Source organism: Prionailurus bengalensis, chromosome B3 (assembly GCF_016509475.1).
Source record: "Prionailurus bengalensis isolate Pbe53 chromosome B3, Fcat_Pben_1.1_paternal_pri, whole genome shotgun sequence".
Lineage (NCBI taxonomy): Eukaryota > Metazoa > Chordata > Mammalia > Carnivora > Felidae > Prionailurus > Prionailurus bengalensis.
The window spans coordinates 113,920,995-113,939,563 of record NC_057355.1 but is presented as its reverse complement, the minus strand read 5'-3'; the positions used below and the strand labels follow the sequence as shown (position 1 = coordinate 113,939,563).

General features: G+C 34.7%; 1 protein-coding gene across 2 annotated transcripts in view; it reads right to left on the bottom strand.

Moving 5' to 3' along the window:
• Window positions 1-18,569, bottom strand: part of PALS1 (protein associated with LIN7 1, MAGUK family member) — a 94,909-nt gene that overhangs the window by 26,567 nt on the left and 49,773 nt on the right. For both annotated transcript variants that reach the window (XM_043556406.1, XM_043556407.1), the window contains exons 3-7: window positions 16,848-17,056; window positions 8,688-8,765; window positions 7,205-7,351; window positions 5,525-5,686; window positions 3,766-3,843 (exon numbers count right to left, since the gene is read on the bottom strand). In XM_043556406.1, coding sequence (XP_043412341.1) covers window positions 3,766-3,843; window positions 5,525-5,686; window positions 7,205-7,351; window positions 8,688-8,765; window positions 16,848-17,056 — 674 coding nt within the window. The remainder of the gene's footprint in view (window positions 1-3,765; window positions 3,844-5,524; window positions 5,687-7,204; window positions 7,352-8,687; window positions 8,766-16,847; window positions 17,057-18,569) is intronic.

Sequence of the window (18,569 nt, the reverse complement as noted above, 5' to 3'; positions counted from 1 at the left end):
GAGTGTGCTTTGAATTCTGTGTCTCCCTCTTGCTACCCTCTCCAGCTTGCACTCTTTCTCAAAAATAAACATTAAAAAATGAATGAATGAATGAATGATGCTGTTTCCTGGGACAAATGTGCCCATCACCCAGAAGTGAACTACAAAGGTGCCAAGACTCTTGCCCTCTGTGACTGATAGAGCAGCCACTGGTTGCTATGTGTGATGCAAAAGAAACCTAAATAAAGCAGTACTTCTGATAGAGCTGACTCCTGCCGTCTGTGACGTCATAATTCAGCAAGTAAATATAGTGGGGTTGGCAGATAACTCCCATTTTCTCTTAAACACACATTTCTTCAAACATCACAAAACATACATCAGAAAGATACCTTTTGCTGCTCTTAAGAGATCCTGACTTGTACCATAACAGTGGTCAATAAATTGTTTTAATTTCTTAAATTCAGCAATCTCACAGATAATTATTCTGCATATTCTCCAATAACTAAAATTATAATTTCCTATCACTGTTTTCTTTGTGCAAGCTTTAATAACAGTAATTCATTTGCAGCCAGTTAGGTTTGATAAAAACTTTCCAAGAGATATGGCAATTTTGAGAGTTCTTCACAATTTAAGAAGGAAATGAAGGAAAAAAAAATACTGTACATCATCTTTTCATTTTGAAAAGCATCTCTAACCTAAAGACACCTACAGATTGAAAGTAAGGGGATGGAGAACTATCTATCATGCTAATGGTAAACAAAAGAAAGCCGGAGTAGCCATACTTCTATCAGACAACCTAGACTTTAAAAAAGACTGTATCAAGAGATGAAGAAGGGCATATATATCATAATTAAGGGGTCTATCCACCAAGAAGACCTAACAATTGTAAACATTTACATGCCAAATATGGAAGCACCCAAATATATAAATCAATTAATCACAAACATAAAGAAACTCATCGATGAAAAGCATCTCTACCATCAAATGCTGAATCAATGTGGGGCTTAAACTCACAGTCCTGAGATCAAGGGCCACATACTCTACTGATTGAGCCAGCTAGTCACCCCCAAAATACTCTATTTTAAAATGGATAAACCTTCCATCTTTTCCTTTCTCTCTGTCCCTTTATTGTTTTTTTTAAAGCCCAGATAAGTAAACGCATATTCTAACCCTCCTCTGTGAAGTCTACTCAGATTGCAGAGCTACTTTTGAAATTAAGGCCTTGTTTACAGGGAAAAAGGCATAGAGAATGAGGCTGATGGAATTCAGGGACAAACTATTTCCTCATTTTTCTTCCTACAAAGCACTTTAAACAGAAGGAAGCTTGCAGATGCAACATCAACTTCAATATGTTCCATAAGGAATGAAGGGAAAACATGGAATGATAGCCAAAATATGAAGCATAACTGTGATGAAATTTTTTTTTAAATTTAACGTTTATTTATTATCGAGAGACAGAGAGACACAGAGCATGAGCAGGGGAGGGGTAAAGAGAGGGAACACACAGAATCTGAAACAGGCTCCAGGCTCTGAGCTGTCAGCACAGAGCCTGACGTGGGGCTCGAACTCATGAACTGTGAGATCATGACCTGAGCCGAAGTCAGTCGCCCAACCGAGCCACCCAGGTGCCCCATAACTGTGATGAAATATTGACAAAAAAATGAAACTGTGTTCTTTCAAACCATTATGCTTTTGTAGAAGTTAATAATAACAGACGCAATACACATCAGCCTTCTACATCAACTCAGCATTTTGAAGTCTGTAAATTTCCGAACAGCTTTACTGAGAAAGAACTCATACATTATACAAGTCACTACTGTACACAATTAGATACTTTTTATTAATTCAGAGTTGTACAACCATGAACAATTTTGTAACATTTTTTTATCACCTCCAAAGGAAACCTCATACTGATTAAGAATCACTCCCATGCTCTCCTAACTGTCCATTCTGACACCTAAGGATCTACTACCTCCTGTCTCTACAAATTTACCTATTCTGGACATTTCATATAAACGAACCAATATATGGCCTTTTGTGACTGGCTTCTTTCATCTAGCCTAATTTTTTCAAGTTCACCCATGTTATAGCAAGTATCAGTACTTTATTCCTTTTTACTGCCAAATAATATTCCTTTCTAAAAATGGATAGATCATATTTCATTTTCCATTCATCAGGTAGCAGACATCTGGGCTGTTTCTACTTTGTGGTTAATAAAATAATGCTGCCATGAACATTCACATACAAGTTTTTTTGAGGATGTGTTTTCAATTCTTTTGGATATATATCTAGGAGTGGAACTGTTAGGTTGTATGAAGTTTGTCTTTTACCATAGCAGTTGAATAAATGTTTAACATAAAGAGCAATAGATATTCTAAAATTAAAGCTGTACATACTTTGAAAAAGCACTTTTTCCTCCTGCACTAAGTATGTTTAAGTTAAATAAACCACCTATAATGACAGAAAAAGAAGTCGCAAGTCATAAAAATTCTGGAAGAAAACTATGTTTTATTTTTTACTTTTCAGAGCTTACTAACTTTGAAATATTAATATTTATGTTTATTTAAATGAGAACTGCTGAATTTACCTTTTACTTGAGTGTTAATAAATAATTAAAGAGACATTTCTAAGACTCAAAAGTAAACATATATGTACAAGTTTTTGTGTGGACATAAGTTTCAATTCCTTAGTATACCAAATGAGACAAAAACATATCCACACAAAAAAACCTGCATAGGACTACATGGATGGAACAAGAGGGTATTATGCTAAGTGAAATCAGTCAGAGAAAGACAAGTATCATATGACTCACTCATATGAGGAATTTAAGATACCAAACAGATGAACATAAGGGAAGGGAAGCAAAAAGAATATAAAAACAGGGAAGAGGACAAAACATAAAAGACTCTGAAATGTAGAGAACAAACAGAGGGTTGCTGGAGGGGTTGTGGGAGAGGAGATGTTTAAATGGGTAAGGGGCATTAAGGAATCTACTCCTGAAATCATTGTTGCACCATATGCTAACTAACTTGGATATAAGTTAAACAATAAATTAAAAACCAAAACCAAAAAAAAAAAAACAAAAAAAACAAAACACCAAAAAAACCTGCACAGGGATGTTTATAGCAGCTTTACTGATAACCACCAAAACCTAGAAACAAGCAAGATAGCCTTCAGTAGGTAAGTGGATAAGCTACCGTATAACCAGACAATGGAACATTATTTGGCACTTAAAAAAAAAAAAAGCTACCAAAAGCTAAGAAAAGACATGGAGGAAACTTAAATGCTTATCACTCATGAAAACAGCCAATCTGAAGTGGCTACCTATTGTTTGATTCCTCCTATATGACATTATGGAAAAGGCAAAACTATGGAGATCAGTGGTTGCCGTGGACTGGGGTTAGGAAGTGCCGATTAGGCAGAGCAAGACAATTTTTAGGGCAAACTATTCTGTATGATAAAATGATGGATACATATGAACTATACACTTGTCAAACCCATAGGATGTACAACACCAAAAGTGAATCCTGATGTTAACTATGGTCTTTGAGAAATAATGAAACCGTCGATTCATCAACATAACAAGTGTTCTACCTGGTACAGGATGCTGATAGTGGAGATAATTATGTGCGTGTTGGGGCAAGAGATATGTGAGAACTCTGTACTTGGTGTTCAATTTTGCTGTGAACATAAAGTACTCTAAAAAAAAAAAAGTTTGTCAATTAAATAAAAAAGTAAACAGTAGTCACCAGAAAATAAATAATGGGACATAAAAAAATCACTTACTACTGTTTCCTTGGCTGGAGGAGGCTTGATCTGTTGACTGGGAATCAGAACAAATGTCAGAGTACCATGCATATCAGACTGCAACAGAAAGATTAGGTTATTTAAAAATTGTCACTTACAAAAATCATTCTATGACCTTATAATCAATATTCCCTAAACTGGACTATTCTGGATCCCCTAGAACACTTTCTAAAAAGTTGGTAAAGATGAATGCTGTTTCATAAGGAAGCACAAATTGGGCCTTTCATGAACTCCATTATGTTAAGCTACTCAGGAATGGGACATTCTGCAATTCTGGTCCACCAGAGAAAGCCACTTAGCTTAGAAGTCTTTGGTTTTTGTATTCCATTTGGTGTAAGCTTAGAAAAATTGCACAGTGAAGGATTGAAAGATACCACAGTGCTATAACAATTCTAGGTTATCTACTCTGGCACACATCAATTTTAATAAAGTATAACTTGAAATAGTAATTGTGACCAGGATTAGAAAAATGATGCAAATATACACATATTCTCACTTCCCAGATACATGGTCTCTGTCATTCATTCTATTTTTTAACTGTATGGAGTTTTACTGTCAGGTAACTATTATTTCCCAGTACACCACTGACTGCCTTGTTCAGATACCTCCAACCTGAACAGTAATCACAAATTCTGGTCCAGAGATAGCAGGGAGCAGTGTTCAACATAGAGACAAGAGCCAATAAAACAAGGCCTAAAAACAATGACCACTGACACTGCTCTACCAAAGCAATGAATGAGTTTGAGTGAAAATAAGGACATTTTATAGATTCTTCAACAAACATCAGTAGATAAGACAGATTCTATTGTAACAACTGATATTAAATAAATAAGAATAGAAGTCTGGTTTGTGGATATATACAAAGTGATCAAACTGCCCTCAAAGACAGACTATGAAATGGCTTCCTGATTATACCAGCACTGTCCAAAAGAACTTTCTACAACGTTCTAATACGGAAGCCATTAGCTATATACTACTCTTGAACACCTGAAATGCAGCAAATATGAATGAGGAGTGTAATTTTAAATTTTACTTAACTTAAATCTAAATAACTAGCACCAGGAGCGAGTGGTTATTATGTTGGGCAGTGTACATCTATACCATTACTATTACCTAATATCATTAAGGAAACAGCAATCAGTTGAAGAGAATTAAAAAAAAAAAAAACACAACTTAAAAATGATAAGGGTATGGACTTTGTTTTATCACTATTTTCCTACTGGCTAGCACATGGTAGGCACTCAATAAATATATGTTGAAGAAATAGTTATATTGTGATTTCAGAGGCAATATACATAGTATTAATAAAGCTCAGAAAAAGAAAAAAATCAGTGGTAACCACCCCAAAATGAAACTCTACTAATAAGTATTACAGACATAATTATATCGTGAAAGTTCAGTTGGAAATTGTCTAAGAATTTTTAATATTTTTAAAATATTTTATTTTGAAGTCTAATTACAAAGAAACAGCTTTTAAGAATCTAACAGTTCTTTTAATTTTTTAACATTTATTTATTTTTAGGAGACAGAGACAGAGCATGAGAGGGGGAGGAGCAGAGAGAGAGGGAGACACAGAATCTGAAGCAGGCTCCAGGCTCTGAGCTGTCAGCACAGAGCCCGACATGGGGCTCGGGCTCACAAACCATGAGATCATGATCTAAACCGAAGTCGGACACTAGGTGAGCTGGGTGAGCCACCCAGGTGTCCACCTAACAGTTATTCTCCTGTATTAACTTACCAACAAGTCAAAAACCTCATTGACATCTTTCCCTCGAATTTCAATGCCATTAATCTCCAGAACTTCATCTCCTTCATGTAATAAGCCACTTTTCTCTGCAGCACCTCCTTTTACTATCCGACTAATGATGACAGAATCCATCTCATTACGAACTGTAGCACCCTATAAAAGGCAGTATGTAATTTTGAAATAGAAATGCACTTTTTTGTTAAACATTTCTTCATTAATTTTTTTTCTATTGTTAAACATTTCTTCATTAAATTTTTTTTCTATTCAACAATACTAGCTTTCAGTTATCTTGAAAAAAAAAAAAAAACCTAACTTACACAACTAGAGTAACCATGGTAATTAGCTTTGAAAGTTCATCATTTTCCTTACATTTTGTTTCAGACACACTATGTATTCATTAGAGTCAAGCAGACTTCTGAAGTATACAACAACAGAAATATGCACTTAAAAACAACGTGAAGACCTATAATCAAATTTGTTCTCTAGATTCTGGATACTATTCATGGTTATACTATATTTAGACGTACTTTGTGAACATGACTTGTAACTATAAAAGCCCTTTTTTAAAATTCAAAATATGATTAAGGGATGAATAATAATCTGCTTGATTATTCAAACATTATATATTATAGCTGCAACCAATTCACATTTAAATGTATCAAACATTAGCATTCATTACATAAATTGAAAGCACAACTGAAATACATATGCTCAAAAAATGGAAATATGAAATATGGATTAAAAGCTTAAAAGCAGACAGAGTTCGTAACATTTTTCTCCTAAACTTTAAAAAAAAATGTTTTTTTAATGTTTAGTTTTGGAAGAGATAGACAGAGGACAAGCAAGGGAGGCGCAGAGAGAGAGAGAGAGAGAGAGAGAGAGAGAGAGAGACAGAATTTGAAGCAGGCTCCAGGCTCTGAGCTGTTAGCACAGAGCCCTACTCAGGGCTCAAACCCAGGAACTGTGAGATCATGACCTGAGCTGAAGTCAGATGCTTAAATGACTGAGCCGCCCAGGTGCCCCTCTCCTAAACACTTAAAATTTTCTTGTAACTTTCCCAATTTCTTTTTCTGTGGGGGGAAAAAATCTAATTACATAACTGCCCATAAGATACAGTCCCTAACTTATGTACCACACTATTCAAGATGTAATTTGAGACATTGTTTCTCTGAAAACAAAAGAAAGAAAATTGAGACAATGATAGCAGATTTAGAAAAGAGATCGAAAAAAAAGTTTTACATATGACAACATTAAAAAACAAAAAAATTAAAACATTAATATTAACATTAAAGAATACATATTTCTAAGTATATGTGGAAAATATAAGTAACTGTATTTCAAAAGATTTAATGGAATGAAAATATCAGAATTTCTAATTATTGTTTTTTTAAAAAGCTGGGAGAATAAATGAAGCAGATAATTTGTCCCTTCTTCGTTCCTCAACAATTATTTTACAAGCTATTATTTTCATCAAATCATAGGTAAGAAAACATGAACAAATTTTTCTCAACTGAATAAGGAACATGAGCAAGAGCAAGAACATAAAAGAACTCCAGCAAATCAATCTCAAAAAAGAAAAACTACCAGAAATGTAAAGGGGTCTTCAATTATCTGCCAAATAGAAGATCTCTGTGTAGAAAGGATCTCAGATCAGAGATGTGGAACACTTACCAGCGGAATATCTCGAGCCTTTTCAATACGAACTATTTTTACAGTTTCTCTTCCATATTGGCCAATGCTTTCATAAATTCTCTCATCTGAAATGGGCTCTAGCTGCATTTCCTGCTCAGCAACCTTATCATGGGCCAATAAAAGTGCCTGTTTCAAACAAATCCACAGCATTTACAGTAGCAGCATGATTTCTGTAGAGAGATTTTTAACCTAATCATGTAGATTAATATTCTCATTTAAACCTTTAAAAGAGGTGCTATAATTATTTATTCAGATCTGTTTCCAAAGTTTCTAACTGAAGTACATATGCAACCCTGTGTCTTTTATAGCTAAAAATAAAGATGTGTTAAGTATAACAGGGTAACTCTCGGATGAGTTATCAAAGTCTAAAATGCTTATTAAACTTCAGGGGCACCCAGGTGGCTCAGTTGGTTAAGCATCCGACTTCAGCTCAGGTCGTGATCTTGCAGTGTGTGAGTTCAAGTCCCACGGCAGGCTCTGTGCTGACAGCTCAGAGCCTGTAGCCTGCTTCAGATTCTGTGTCTTCCTCTCTCTCTCTCCCCCCCTCCCCCCATTAACGCTGTCTCTCCCTCTCTCAAGAATAAACATTAAAAAATAAAATTTAAAAAATGCTTATTAAACTTCATAAAAACAAAATCAATTTAATGGACCAACACCATAGAAAATTAAAATTTATGGAAAAATATAACCAAAAAAGGGGAAGAATTTTTTTAAATCTTTATTTATTTATTTAAAAAAAATTTTTTTTCAATGTTTATTTATTTTTGGGACAGAGAGAGACAGAGCATGAACGGGGGAGGGGCAGAGAGAGAGGGAGACACAGAATCGGAAACAGGCTCCAGGCTCTGAGCCATCAGCCCAGAGCCTGACACGGGGCTCAAACTCACGGACCGTGAGATCGTGACCTGGCTGAAGTTGGACGCTTAACCGACTGCGCCACCCAGGCGCCCCTTAAATCTTTATTTTTTACAGAGAACATGAGCAGGGGAGGGGCAAAGGGGGAGAAAGAAAGAGAGAATCCCAAGGAGGCTTCCCACTGTCAGTGCAGAGCCTGACGTGGGGCTCAAAATCAGAAACCATGACATCATGACCTGAGATAAAATCAGGAGCCGGATGCTTAACTGAATGAGCCACCCCCACCCAGGTACTCTCAAAAGGGAAGAATTTTTGTGAAAAATATAAAGTTGTTTCAAAACTAATGTGGTTAATTTTAAATACAAAAATAGATAATCCAAAAAATAAGTAACTATATAAATAAATATCTATATCTATATTATATATCTATATATATATATTTCAACATAGTAATTTATTTTGCAGTGGGAGGTGTAAATAAAACAGGCTGGACAGATAATGTTTGAGGTTCTTTCTAGCCCTAAGAGATTTTGATTCAAAGAGATTTTGAATGCTAGAAAAATCACATATATATATATACATACATATGGTTCTGTTCATTTTCTACCTGAATATGTGGAGCATTCAGCAAAGCAGTTAATTCTTGTCCTTCCTTCTGGTGGATTGGCTTCAAAACAGTTTGTACCTAAGAAACAAAAGATTATTTTTCCTAGGTTACAGGAAACATCACCAGCATCTATACAAGTCTTAAAAAAAAAAAAAAAAAAAAGATACAATTTAAATTAGTAAAATCTACTTATAAGAAAGGAAAGCACTACAAAGAATTATAAGAGAAAAAAGGAATGTGTTTTTTCTCAGAGTTTTCCATCTTGCTATCACTGTTAACAGTGTTTTTCATTTAAAAAAATACACTAAAGATTTTGGTATTTATGACTATGAATGAACTGGGTTTTTTTTAGTTTTTTAAATCTTTATTTTAGAGAGAGAGTACAAGCAGGAGAGAGGGGCAGAGGGAGAGAATTTTAAGCAGGCTCCATTCTCAGTGTGGAGCCTGACGTGGGGCTTGATCCTATGACCTTAGGATCATGACCTGAGCCGAAATCAAGAGTCAGACAGCCACTCAACCCACTGAGTCACCCAGGTGTCCCAAACTGTTTGCTTCTTGGAAGTTTCTATCAATGTACTATAAAATAGACTAAAAATGATTACATAAGGGAAGAAAAACTATCTTAACAGTTACTTGCTACTTTGTACTTTTAAAATATGTTTATATATTTTAAACCAGAGATGACACTTTAAAGAGTTACAGACTAACGAGATAAGCTTACATGAGAGTAATGGAACAACTACAATACCACAGGCACAGGTAATTAAAAAAGTCTTGAGGTGGAGCAATTCTTGCATTCATAGGAGAAACAATTATGATGAGTTGCTTTTAGCCTTTGTTTCCTTACCTATAAAATGGCACCTACCATTCAAAGTTTGAGATAATCCATATAAACTGCTTAGCACAGTACCTAGGCACACAGTAAAACCTTGGTCTGTGAGCACAATTCACTCAGGAAACCCGCTTGTAAACCAAAGCACTCATGTATCAAAGCAAATTTCAAGAACCATCGGCTCAGTTGTGATCATGTAATGTTTGGCATCACATTATTACTCATATTGTAAGAGACTGCTGTTTATCATGTTAAAATGTATTAGAAATGATTGCTTGGCTTGCAAGACACTCACAGAACAAGTTACAATCCAAGGTTTTAATAATAAATTACTATTGTAATACATTTCTACATGTGAGTTATTCATATTTTAACATTTCTATATTAATGTTCCTAAATTTCTATATTAATGTTCCTACACTTAAGTGTTAAAACAGTTTAACACAAGAATTATGTTTCTTAATGTTTTGATAGAGCTTGTAAATAAAATCACCCGAGCATGGTGATTTTTTAAAGGTGGATTTCTGATTTCTTAATTTTAACTATATTTTATTGATAGTTACTTGTCTACTTTTTTGGGTTATCTGTCCTTAAATCACTTTGGCAATTTATATTTCCTTAAAAGAACCATCCACTTCATAGCACTTGGACATTTAACACCATAAAGCTGTAACTGTATTATAATTTTTTAATCTCCTATGTTTGCATTCATGCTTTTTTCTTTCCTGATGTTACTGGTATTTTTTTCTTTCATGTAAACTTGGCAAAGGATTCTATATTTTCTTGTACTAAAACCCAGTCTCTAATTTTAAATCTACTGTTCCTTCCATTTAAATAATGTAATTCCTGGGATGCCTGTGTGGCTCAGTCACTTAAGCGTCTGACTCTTGACTTCAGCTCGGGTCATGATCTCATCTCATGGTTCATGGGATCGAGCCCTGTGTTGGGCTCTGCACTGACAGTGCACAGCCTGCTTAAGATTCTCTTTCTCCTCCTCTCTCTGCCCCCTCCCCTGCTCGTGCTCTATCAAAAATAAACTTAAAAAAAAATGTTTACAACTCAGACCAACAATCTGATTTTTTAAGTGGTAAAAAAACTCTGACAAGCTATTTTACAAAAGATAGGGAAACAGCCTATAAAAAAATGCCCACTATATGTTAATACAAACTAAAATGAGATACCATTACACATCTGCCAGAATGATAAACAGGAAACAACTCAAATATCAACAGGTGAGTGGTTAAACAAATTGCGGGATATTCATACAATGGAATACTACTACTCAGCAAGACGTTACAAATACTGATAAATGCAACACATGGATAAATATGAAAAAGAAGTCAGACACAAAAGACTACATATGATCTTATTCCATTTATATGAAGTGTTCAGAAAAGATAAATTAGTAAATAAAAACAAAACTGATCAGTGAAGGCCTAGGGCCCGGGAAGTGGGAAGGAGGTGTTACTGTCTGTAAAGGGCCACGAGGGAGCTTAGCAAAAGTCACGGATGCTTCTGTAACGACCACAGTGATAGATTACACAGGTGTATATCATGTGTCAAAGCATACTGAACTATACAATAAATGTACCCATTTTAAGCATATGTAAATTATAGCTCAATAAAGTTGGTTACCAAAAAAATATGTCCATAAACCCCAAAACTATGGGAAAATCTGGGTGTATCTCCTTTACGCTTAGTTTTACCGAAATAAGATCATACTATTTATATAATTTTATAACAGCATTTAATAACTACTTTTACTTGATATTAATTATAAAAACATTTTTCTATGTCATTAAATATCTTTTTCAATTCTAAAACAGAAATATAAACATTTTAATTTTTGTTGGCTGTCAATTACAAGATCATGTCCAAGCTCCTTAGTGTTATTCTTAGCATCATCTGATTTCTACCTCTTCTCCAGCCCTATCACCTGGCACTCCTCATGCCATACTCCTCCATAACCTTTTTTGGTCCAGCCCCAAACTGCTGCTTCCTCCCTGCATGCATCAGGCTGTCTCCCTATGATGACCGTGAATGGTCCCTATGATGCCAGCTGTTCCAGCTACCTGAATTTGCTTAAATAACATGTACTCGTAAGTCTGAACAAACTTGATTTAAACTTGTTGATGGGACCAGACTGAGCTCATTATAGATGGAACTCATCTTTTTCAGCTTTGTTTGGCTATTCACAGAATGGCTGGCAAACTGCATTCAATGTTTGACAAATTCAATAAAAGAGGACAGGAAGTCTTCCTTGATGTCTCCTTTACCTTTAGTCTCCATATAGGAACAATAGGTCCTATTAGTTTTCTATTTAAATATTTCTTCACTTCATGTTCAACTGCTACTCAAAATCTTACAGCTGGACAATTACAATAGCCTCCATACTTTATGCCTCCATTCTTGACCTCACACAATTTCTAAGTTTTTTTGCTTTAAACTTTTCTTTATAGTGACTTTTTCATATTAAATTTGGGAAACATAAATATCAAAATAAGAAAATTACCTATCACCCACCACTTAAAGATAGCCTTCTTAATAATTTATTTTTTCCAATATGTCTCACATGCATGTTTGAAAAGGATGTTTGCATGTGTACAAATTATATCCATATTTTAATAGGCATCATGTTGAATATCAAATAAACCAATGTTTTTACTTCTGAAAGTAACTAATTCAACCTATTGAAATTAGAAACAAATTCATAGTTTCCCTGTTCTCCCACTTTATATTTCACTATTATATATACTATTATGTTTTTACTTTTTCGTTGTAGTGGCTAGTCCCTCCAGAAAAATGTTAGTACTAGAGGTAAGAGTCTGTAGATTGTCCTGTTCCAAGCTTAAAAAGCAATGTGGTGGGTATTTCACCATTAGGCAAGATGCTCCCCATTGATTTGATATTATTTATCAACTTAACAAAATGTACCTGGCTTTCTAAGAATTTTCACCACCAAGGGAAAGGTACTGAATTTATTTTCAGGTATCTTTTCTGCATCATCAAGTTGATCCTATGGTTTTTTCTTTTCATCTATTTGTGTAAGTTAATTATTTAAAAATATTTACCAACAAGGATCCATTATAAGTTAAATTTAAACTTATTAATATGGCTTATCTGGCCTTCAGGATCTGGACTCCAATTTTAAGACTATATCCTACCCTCTACTCATTGTTGAACAAATATGCCAGAAACTTTCTCAGTCACTATGATCTTTGTACCCTTTGCCAATGGAATGGCTTTTCCTCTTTCTTGGACTTCCTGGTAAATTCCCAATCATCCTTCAAGATTCAGCAACTTAAATTTTCTTCAAAATTTTTGCTTCCTCCCATCACTGCCCCTTCAATCAGGTACATCTATCACATGCTCTTGGTACCTTACTCATACTGCCATCACAGTACTTCTCATTAGATTGTAATTGATTCACTGTTCTTCCTCAGTGATAGCTTAACTCAACTTTCACTGGTCAATGGACATCTGGGTTGATTCCAGTTATTATCTGAATGCTAAAACAGTATTTGTACCTAAGCCTTTGTGTGGATACGTTTTCAGTTTTCTCAGGTATGTAACCAGAAGTGGAGTTGCTGGTTCATAATATATAGGTACGTTAAGCTTTAGTAGATATTGCCAAACATTTTCCAAAGTGGTAGTACCAATTTATACTCTATGAGAGTTTCGGCTGCTTCATAAGCTCACAAACATTTGATATTGCCAGTTTTTTTGTTTTTTGTTTTTTTAAGTCATTGTGGTGTCTCTGTAGTGGTATCTCATTTTGTTTTAATTTGTATTTCTCTGATAGGAATGATCTGAACACCTTTTCATACTTATTGACCATTTGGATTTTTTCTTTCTGTGTCTGTTCAAGTCCTTTGCCCACTTAAAAAAACAAAGAACAGTCTTTTTATTAATTTGTGAGAGTTCTTTTGGATTCAAGTTTTTGTTTATACATGTATACACGTATATATCTCAATATCTCAAAATCAAATAATAAAATAAAATACTATTTCCTAGTCTGTTGTCTTACATTTTTACTGGACTAAGCAAAAAGTTCATTAAATGAAACCCAAGTTTTCAACCTTTTCTTGATAAAGGCACTTTAATGCAAAAATACTTGTTGTGGGGTTATTAATACATTTCCTATATTTTCAAAGATTTAATCTTGATTCAATATATAAATTTTATTATCTGTTATATTTAGTGTTTAACTGACACACAAAAAACTATAAAAATACTATTTTGAAGAGCTATAAAAACAGAGAACACTTCCTAATGTTTTAAGACATTCTTTCACTATATTCCTTGAATTTTTTTACTTAAATTTTCATGTAAAAGTGATACAACTAAAGCATGAAGTAACCTCTTCTTTTAAATACTGCATATTAAAATAGTTGGAATTATGAATGCTAAAAAGCAGAACATTAGGTATTGGACGTATAAACAGCCTAGTTATTAGTCTTATGCCATTCACAAAACCTCACCTGACCTCACTATCAATATCCAGAAATATAAAACAGAAGGGTTGAATTAGGTGACTGCTAACATTTTTCCAGCTGTAAAATAAAGGCAATGAATGAGTCCATTTAACTTTTAGAATTTTGTTTTCAGATTTAAGACTTTTCTTTGATGAGCTCTGAGTATATACTTTTTTTTAAATGTTATGCACTCTAAGCCAGGGCTGCCACAGAGCTGTGCACGCACAGCTACAGGAAAGTTATTTACACTGCAGTACAACCACACACATTGTGACACACTGACTAGATTAATCAGTTTGTACTCATTTTAAGAACAGTCTCAGTCCAAGATAACTATCACCCACATATCTTACCACCACCAAAGCAACACAATCTCAAGTGTTACTGAAGACACTGTAAGGATGTGAAAGTAAACGTTCTGAAAGTCTCCTTGCTATGGCACTTTTAGAACTATGAATCATGTAAATACGTTAGCTACCTTAAAACTAATTTTCAGATTAATTTTTTAAAGTCCTCAACCCTTTCTCTCCCAAAGCAATTACTCTTTAAGCCACTTCTAGTTCTTTGTCTCACTCAACTCCTAAAACTTTTTAAGCTATGTATGCCTTTTTTATTCCTATTTCTTTTCACCCTTTCTGTTGTCTGTGTCACTTTTTTTTTTTAATTTTTTTTCAACGTTTTTTATTTTATTTTTGGGACAGAGAGAGACAGAGCATGAACGGGCGAGGGGCAGAGAGAGAGAGGGAGACACAGAATCGGAAACAGGCTCCAGGCTCTGAGCCATCAGCCCAGAGCCCGACGCGGGGCTCGAACTCACGGACCGCGAGATCGTGACCTGGCTGAAGTCGGACGCTTAACCGACTGCGCCACCCAGGTGCCCCTGTGTCACTTTCTTTTTTTTTTTTTAAATTTTTTTTTTTCAACGTTTATTTATTTTTGGGACAGAGAGAGACAGAGCATGAACGGGGGAGGGGCAGAGAGAGAGGGAGACACAGAATCGGAAACAGGCTCCAGGCGCCGAGCCATCAGCCCAGAGCCTGACGCGGGGCTCGAACTCACGGACTACGAGATCGTGACCTGGCTGAAGTCGGACGCTTAACCGACTGCGCCACCCAGGCGCCCCTTGTGTCACTTTCTTTAATTGGAACAATTCTGATCTCTCCGGCTCATTTCATTCTCTTTCCCACCCATTGTTCCATTCAACAAACAAAGGCCCAATAAGACAGAGAAAAGAATGATTATAATTATTTATCATGCATTCCTCCCAAACCTATACAATGGAAGTTACGCTGTATTTGTGAGTAAATAAAATCAAAGTAATGTCGGTTATTTTGATCTCTGCAAGGAAAGTAATTTTCAGAAAAACCATTTAAACTATAATAAGTACGGGCGCCTGGGTGGCGCAGTCGGTTAAGCGTCCGACTTCAGCCAGGTCACGATCTCGCGGTCTGGGAGTTCGAGCCCCGCGTCAGGCTCTGCGCTGATGGCTCGGAGCCTGGAGCCTGTTTCCAATTCTGTGTCTCCCTCTCTCTCTGCCCCTCCCCCGTTCATGCTCTGTCTCTCTCTGTCCCAAAAATAAATAAACGTTGAAAAAAAAAAAATTTAAACTATAATAAGTAAAATTGCAGAGATAATTTTTTAATTAAAAATTTTAAATTTTAATTTCATATTTAATTTCAATAATGAAAGATGAGCACAAAGAATGAGTTTCAACTAGCTCTTTTAAATTCGAGTGGACAGAAAACTTCCTCTCTAGGAGCAGGATCTTAGGTCACACTCTCCTGCCCTGGGTAATAATAGACTTCTCTCAGTTACTCTTGCCCACTGTATGCACCTAAATAAATAAAATACATTCTGTGCTCATCTGAAAAAAATGCCTCCTAAGGTATTTTATAGGTCTGTAGTTCTGAAAGTACTACTCTTCCCCAGAGCCCATTTTCTGTCTAGTGTCTGGGTTTAATCAAATAGATTTACTTGATGGGCTTCCAGAATTATTAGTTTTCATAATATCAAAATAACTTAAAATCCTATAATTGCAGAATTCTACCCCCCCAAAACAAGAAATGACTTATTTATATCTTTTTAAAACCTTCAATTTGTTATTTTATTTCTAGACAGAGAGAAAAATCTTAAGCAGGCTCCACGCTCAAGTGTGGAGCCTGACGTGGGGCTAGATCACACAACCCTGGTATCACGACCTGAGCTGAAATCAAGTCAGACACTTAACTGACTGAGCCACCCAGGTGCCCCTAAAACCTTCAGTTCAAAAGATGTTTGCAGAATACATTAACACTGAACATCAACACCAACAAACAGTAGAAACTAGAACTTCAAAGTCAGCATGTTAACAAGAGAATGTCTCACTGTACCTAAAATTTCAATTATTTTGGAGCTTCTATAGTTTTTAAAGAGGAAAAACTTCAAAGTATCTACAAGCAACAAATTTCAGAAGTTATATATTCATGACACCTGATTATCAGACAGAATTTTATCTCATTAGTACTCATCTCAGTTTATAATGTATAATGCTTAAAACTATACATTTATAAAAGTACTAAAACACTTCCCTTTAGTAATTTAGACAAATATTTCTCTCACTATGTAAACATAATTTTATATATAAAACTAGAACTTCTTTTCATGAAACAGAGCTCTGACTCTGAACTAAGTATGTATTTTTTCAGGATAAAATGCATTTGGCAAATTTTTCCTAACACAATAAATTAGTAACATGTGATCAGTAGTAATTAATTCAAACAAGCCTTATATTCACATCAGTATTTTCCAATAATACTGTCTTACTATCGCTAACAATTAGCTTGTATATGTCAAGCAGATGTTCAGAATACATACCTCTTGTGCAAGATCTTGTGCATTGGAGATAAGAGGAAAAGGAGGACTGGCCTTGTTCATGTGTACTGTGACAGCGTTGTGTATCTTAAATGCATTCTGGAAATCTTTATTTTGTACGAGTTGTAAAAGCAGTGAGATATCCTCCTGGCTCTGAGAATCTACCAAAGTATGTTGGATATGTTTAAGTGAAGAAAACAAGTCTTCCACTTCTAGTAGGAGAAGGAAAAGTATCCAAAAATTAATTGCTTCTGTTTTAATTCAACATATTTTAAGATAAACTTTCTTGAACCAATAACAATTTCTCAAAAAAAAGTTCTCAAAGAAACTCCTTGCATATATTTTTGAGTTAATTCACTGTCATTTTTAAGCAGAACTCTACAAATTATACAAAATAGAATAACATTTTTTCAAAAGTGTTTTAAGTATAAAACTAATACATATGACAAAAATAAATGAGTAGGAATACAGACATGAATAAATAAATTTAAAACCAATAATCCCATCATCTAGAAACTTTTTTTAACAGCTTAGATCATTTCCTTTTTAAACAGTACTTTTTAATTATTTTCCTACATCACCAGTCTTTTAAAAACATTATATATAATTGCTCCATTACACTAAAGTTGAGCATTCAGGTTGCTTCCCTCCAATTTTTTGCTACTATACGTAATAAGCATTTCAGTACATAACGATTGCTGAATACAAATTTGTCTGAGATTCTGATGTTTTCCTAAAATAACTCCTAGAAATAGAATTTTTAAGTGAGATTCTGACCTTTTAAAGACCAAACAACTTTCCAGGGAAGTTTTACTAATTTAATTTACATCCCATTAGCAATATTTTCCCCAATATTCAACATTACAGTTCGATAAAATCAATTTATTTAACGGAGAGGGTGAGATTTAGTAACTTTTACCAGGCACTTCTTTGTGATTCATAAAACTCTTGTGAACATGAGTCTCCTAAAATTATATTGAAAGCTTGTGGGCACATATTATGTGTGTGCATGCCTGTTAGTGTGCATATATAGCACATGTATTTTTCTGGGAGGGAGTTATCCCAAAATGGTTAAGAACCACGAGTTGTCTCTTCCCTGCCCCCCAATAAGGTAGATGTATGCATGTGTTTGTATACACTTTGTCACATTTGTTGGCAACAGTTTAATTTTTTCATTTGTTAGCTGTATATATGGTAGCCTTTACTACAGAAAAATTATTTCACTGTTTCTATACTTACAAACTCCTTCTCCCAGATCATTAAATATCTGCCTATATTTCTTTTGGTTTCTACTTCATAATTAACTTTGACCTATCTGAAATTTACTTGGTAGAAATTTGAGGGGGAAACTTTTAACTTCAATTTTTTTCTTCCAAGTGGTTAACAATTATTGTAATACCATCTACTGAATAATCCTTCCTGTTCCACTGATGTATGACACCACCAAATTCTTACATATAATGATCTGTTTCTAGTCCACTGGTCTAATCAGAACCACAATATCTTATTATAGTAGCATTACAGTCTTTCCTTATATTGATAATACAAGTACTTGCTCGTTACTTTTTCAAAAATGTCTTTTAACCATTCAAAATGAGTTACAGAATCACTTTTCAAGGTACTTCCCAGTGTCTCCCATTTCTGCAAAAAAGAAAAGTCCTATTGAGATTCTGACTGAAACTAAACCTGTATACAAATCTGGGAAAAACTTACAGTGGATACTAC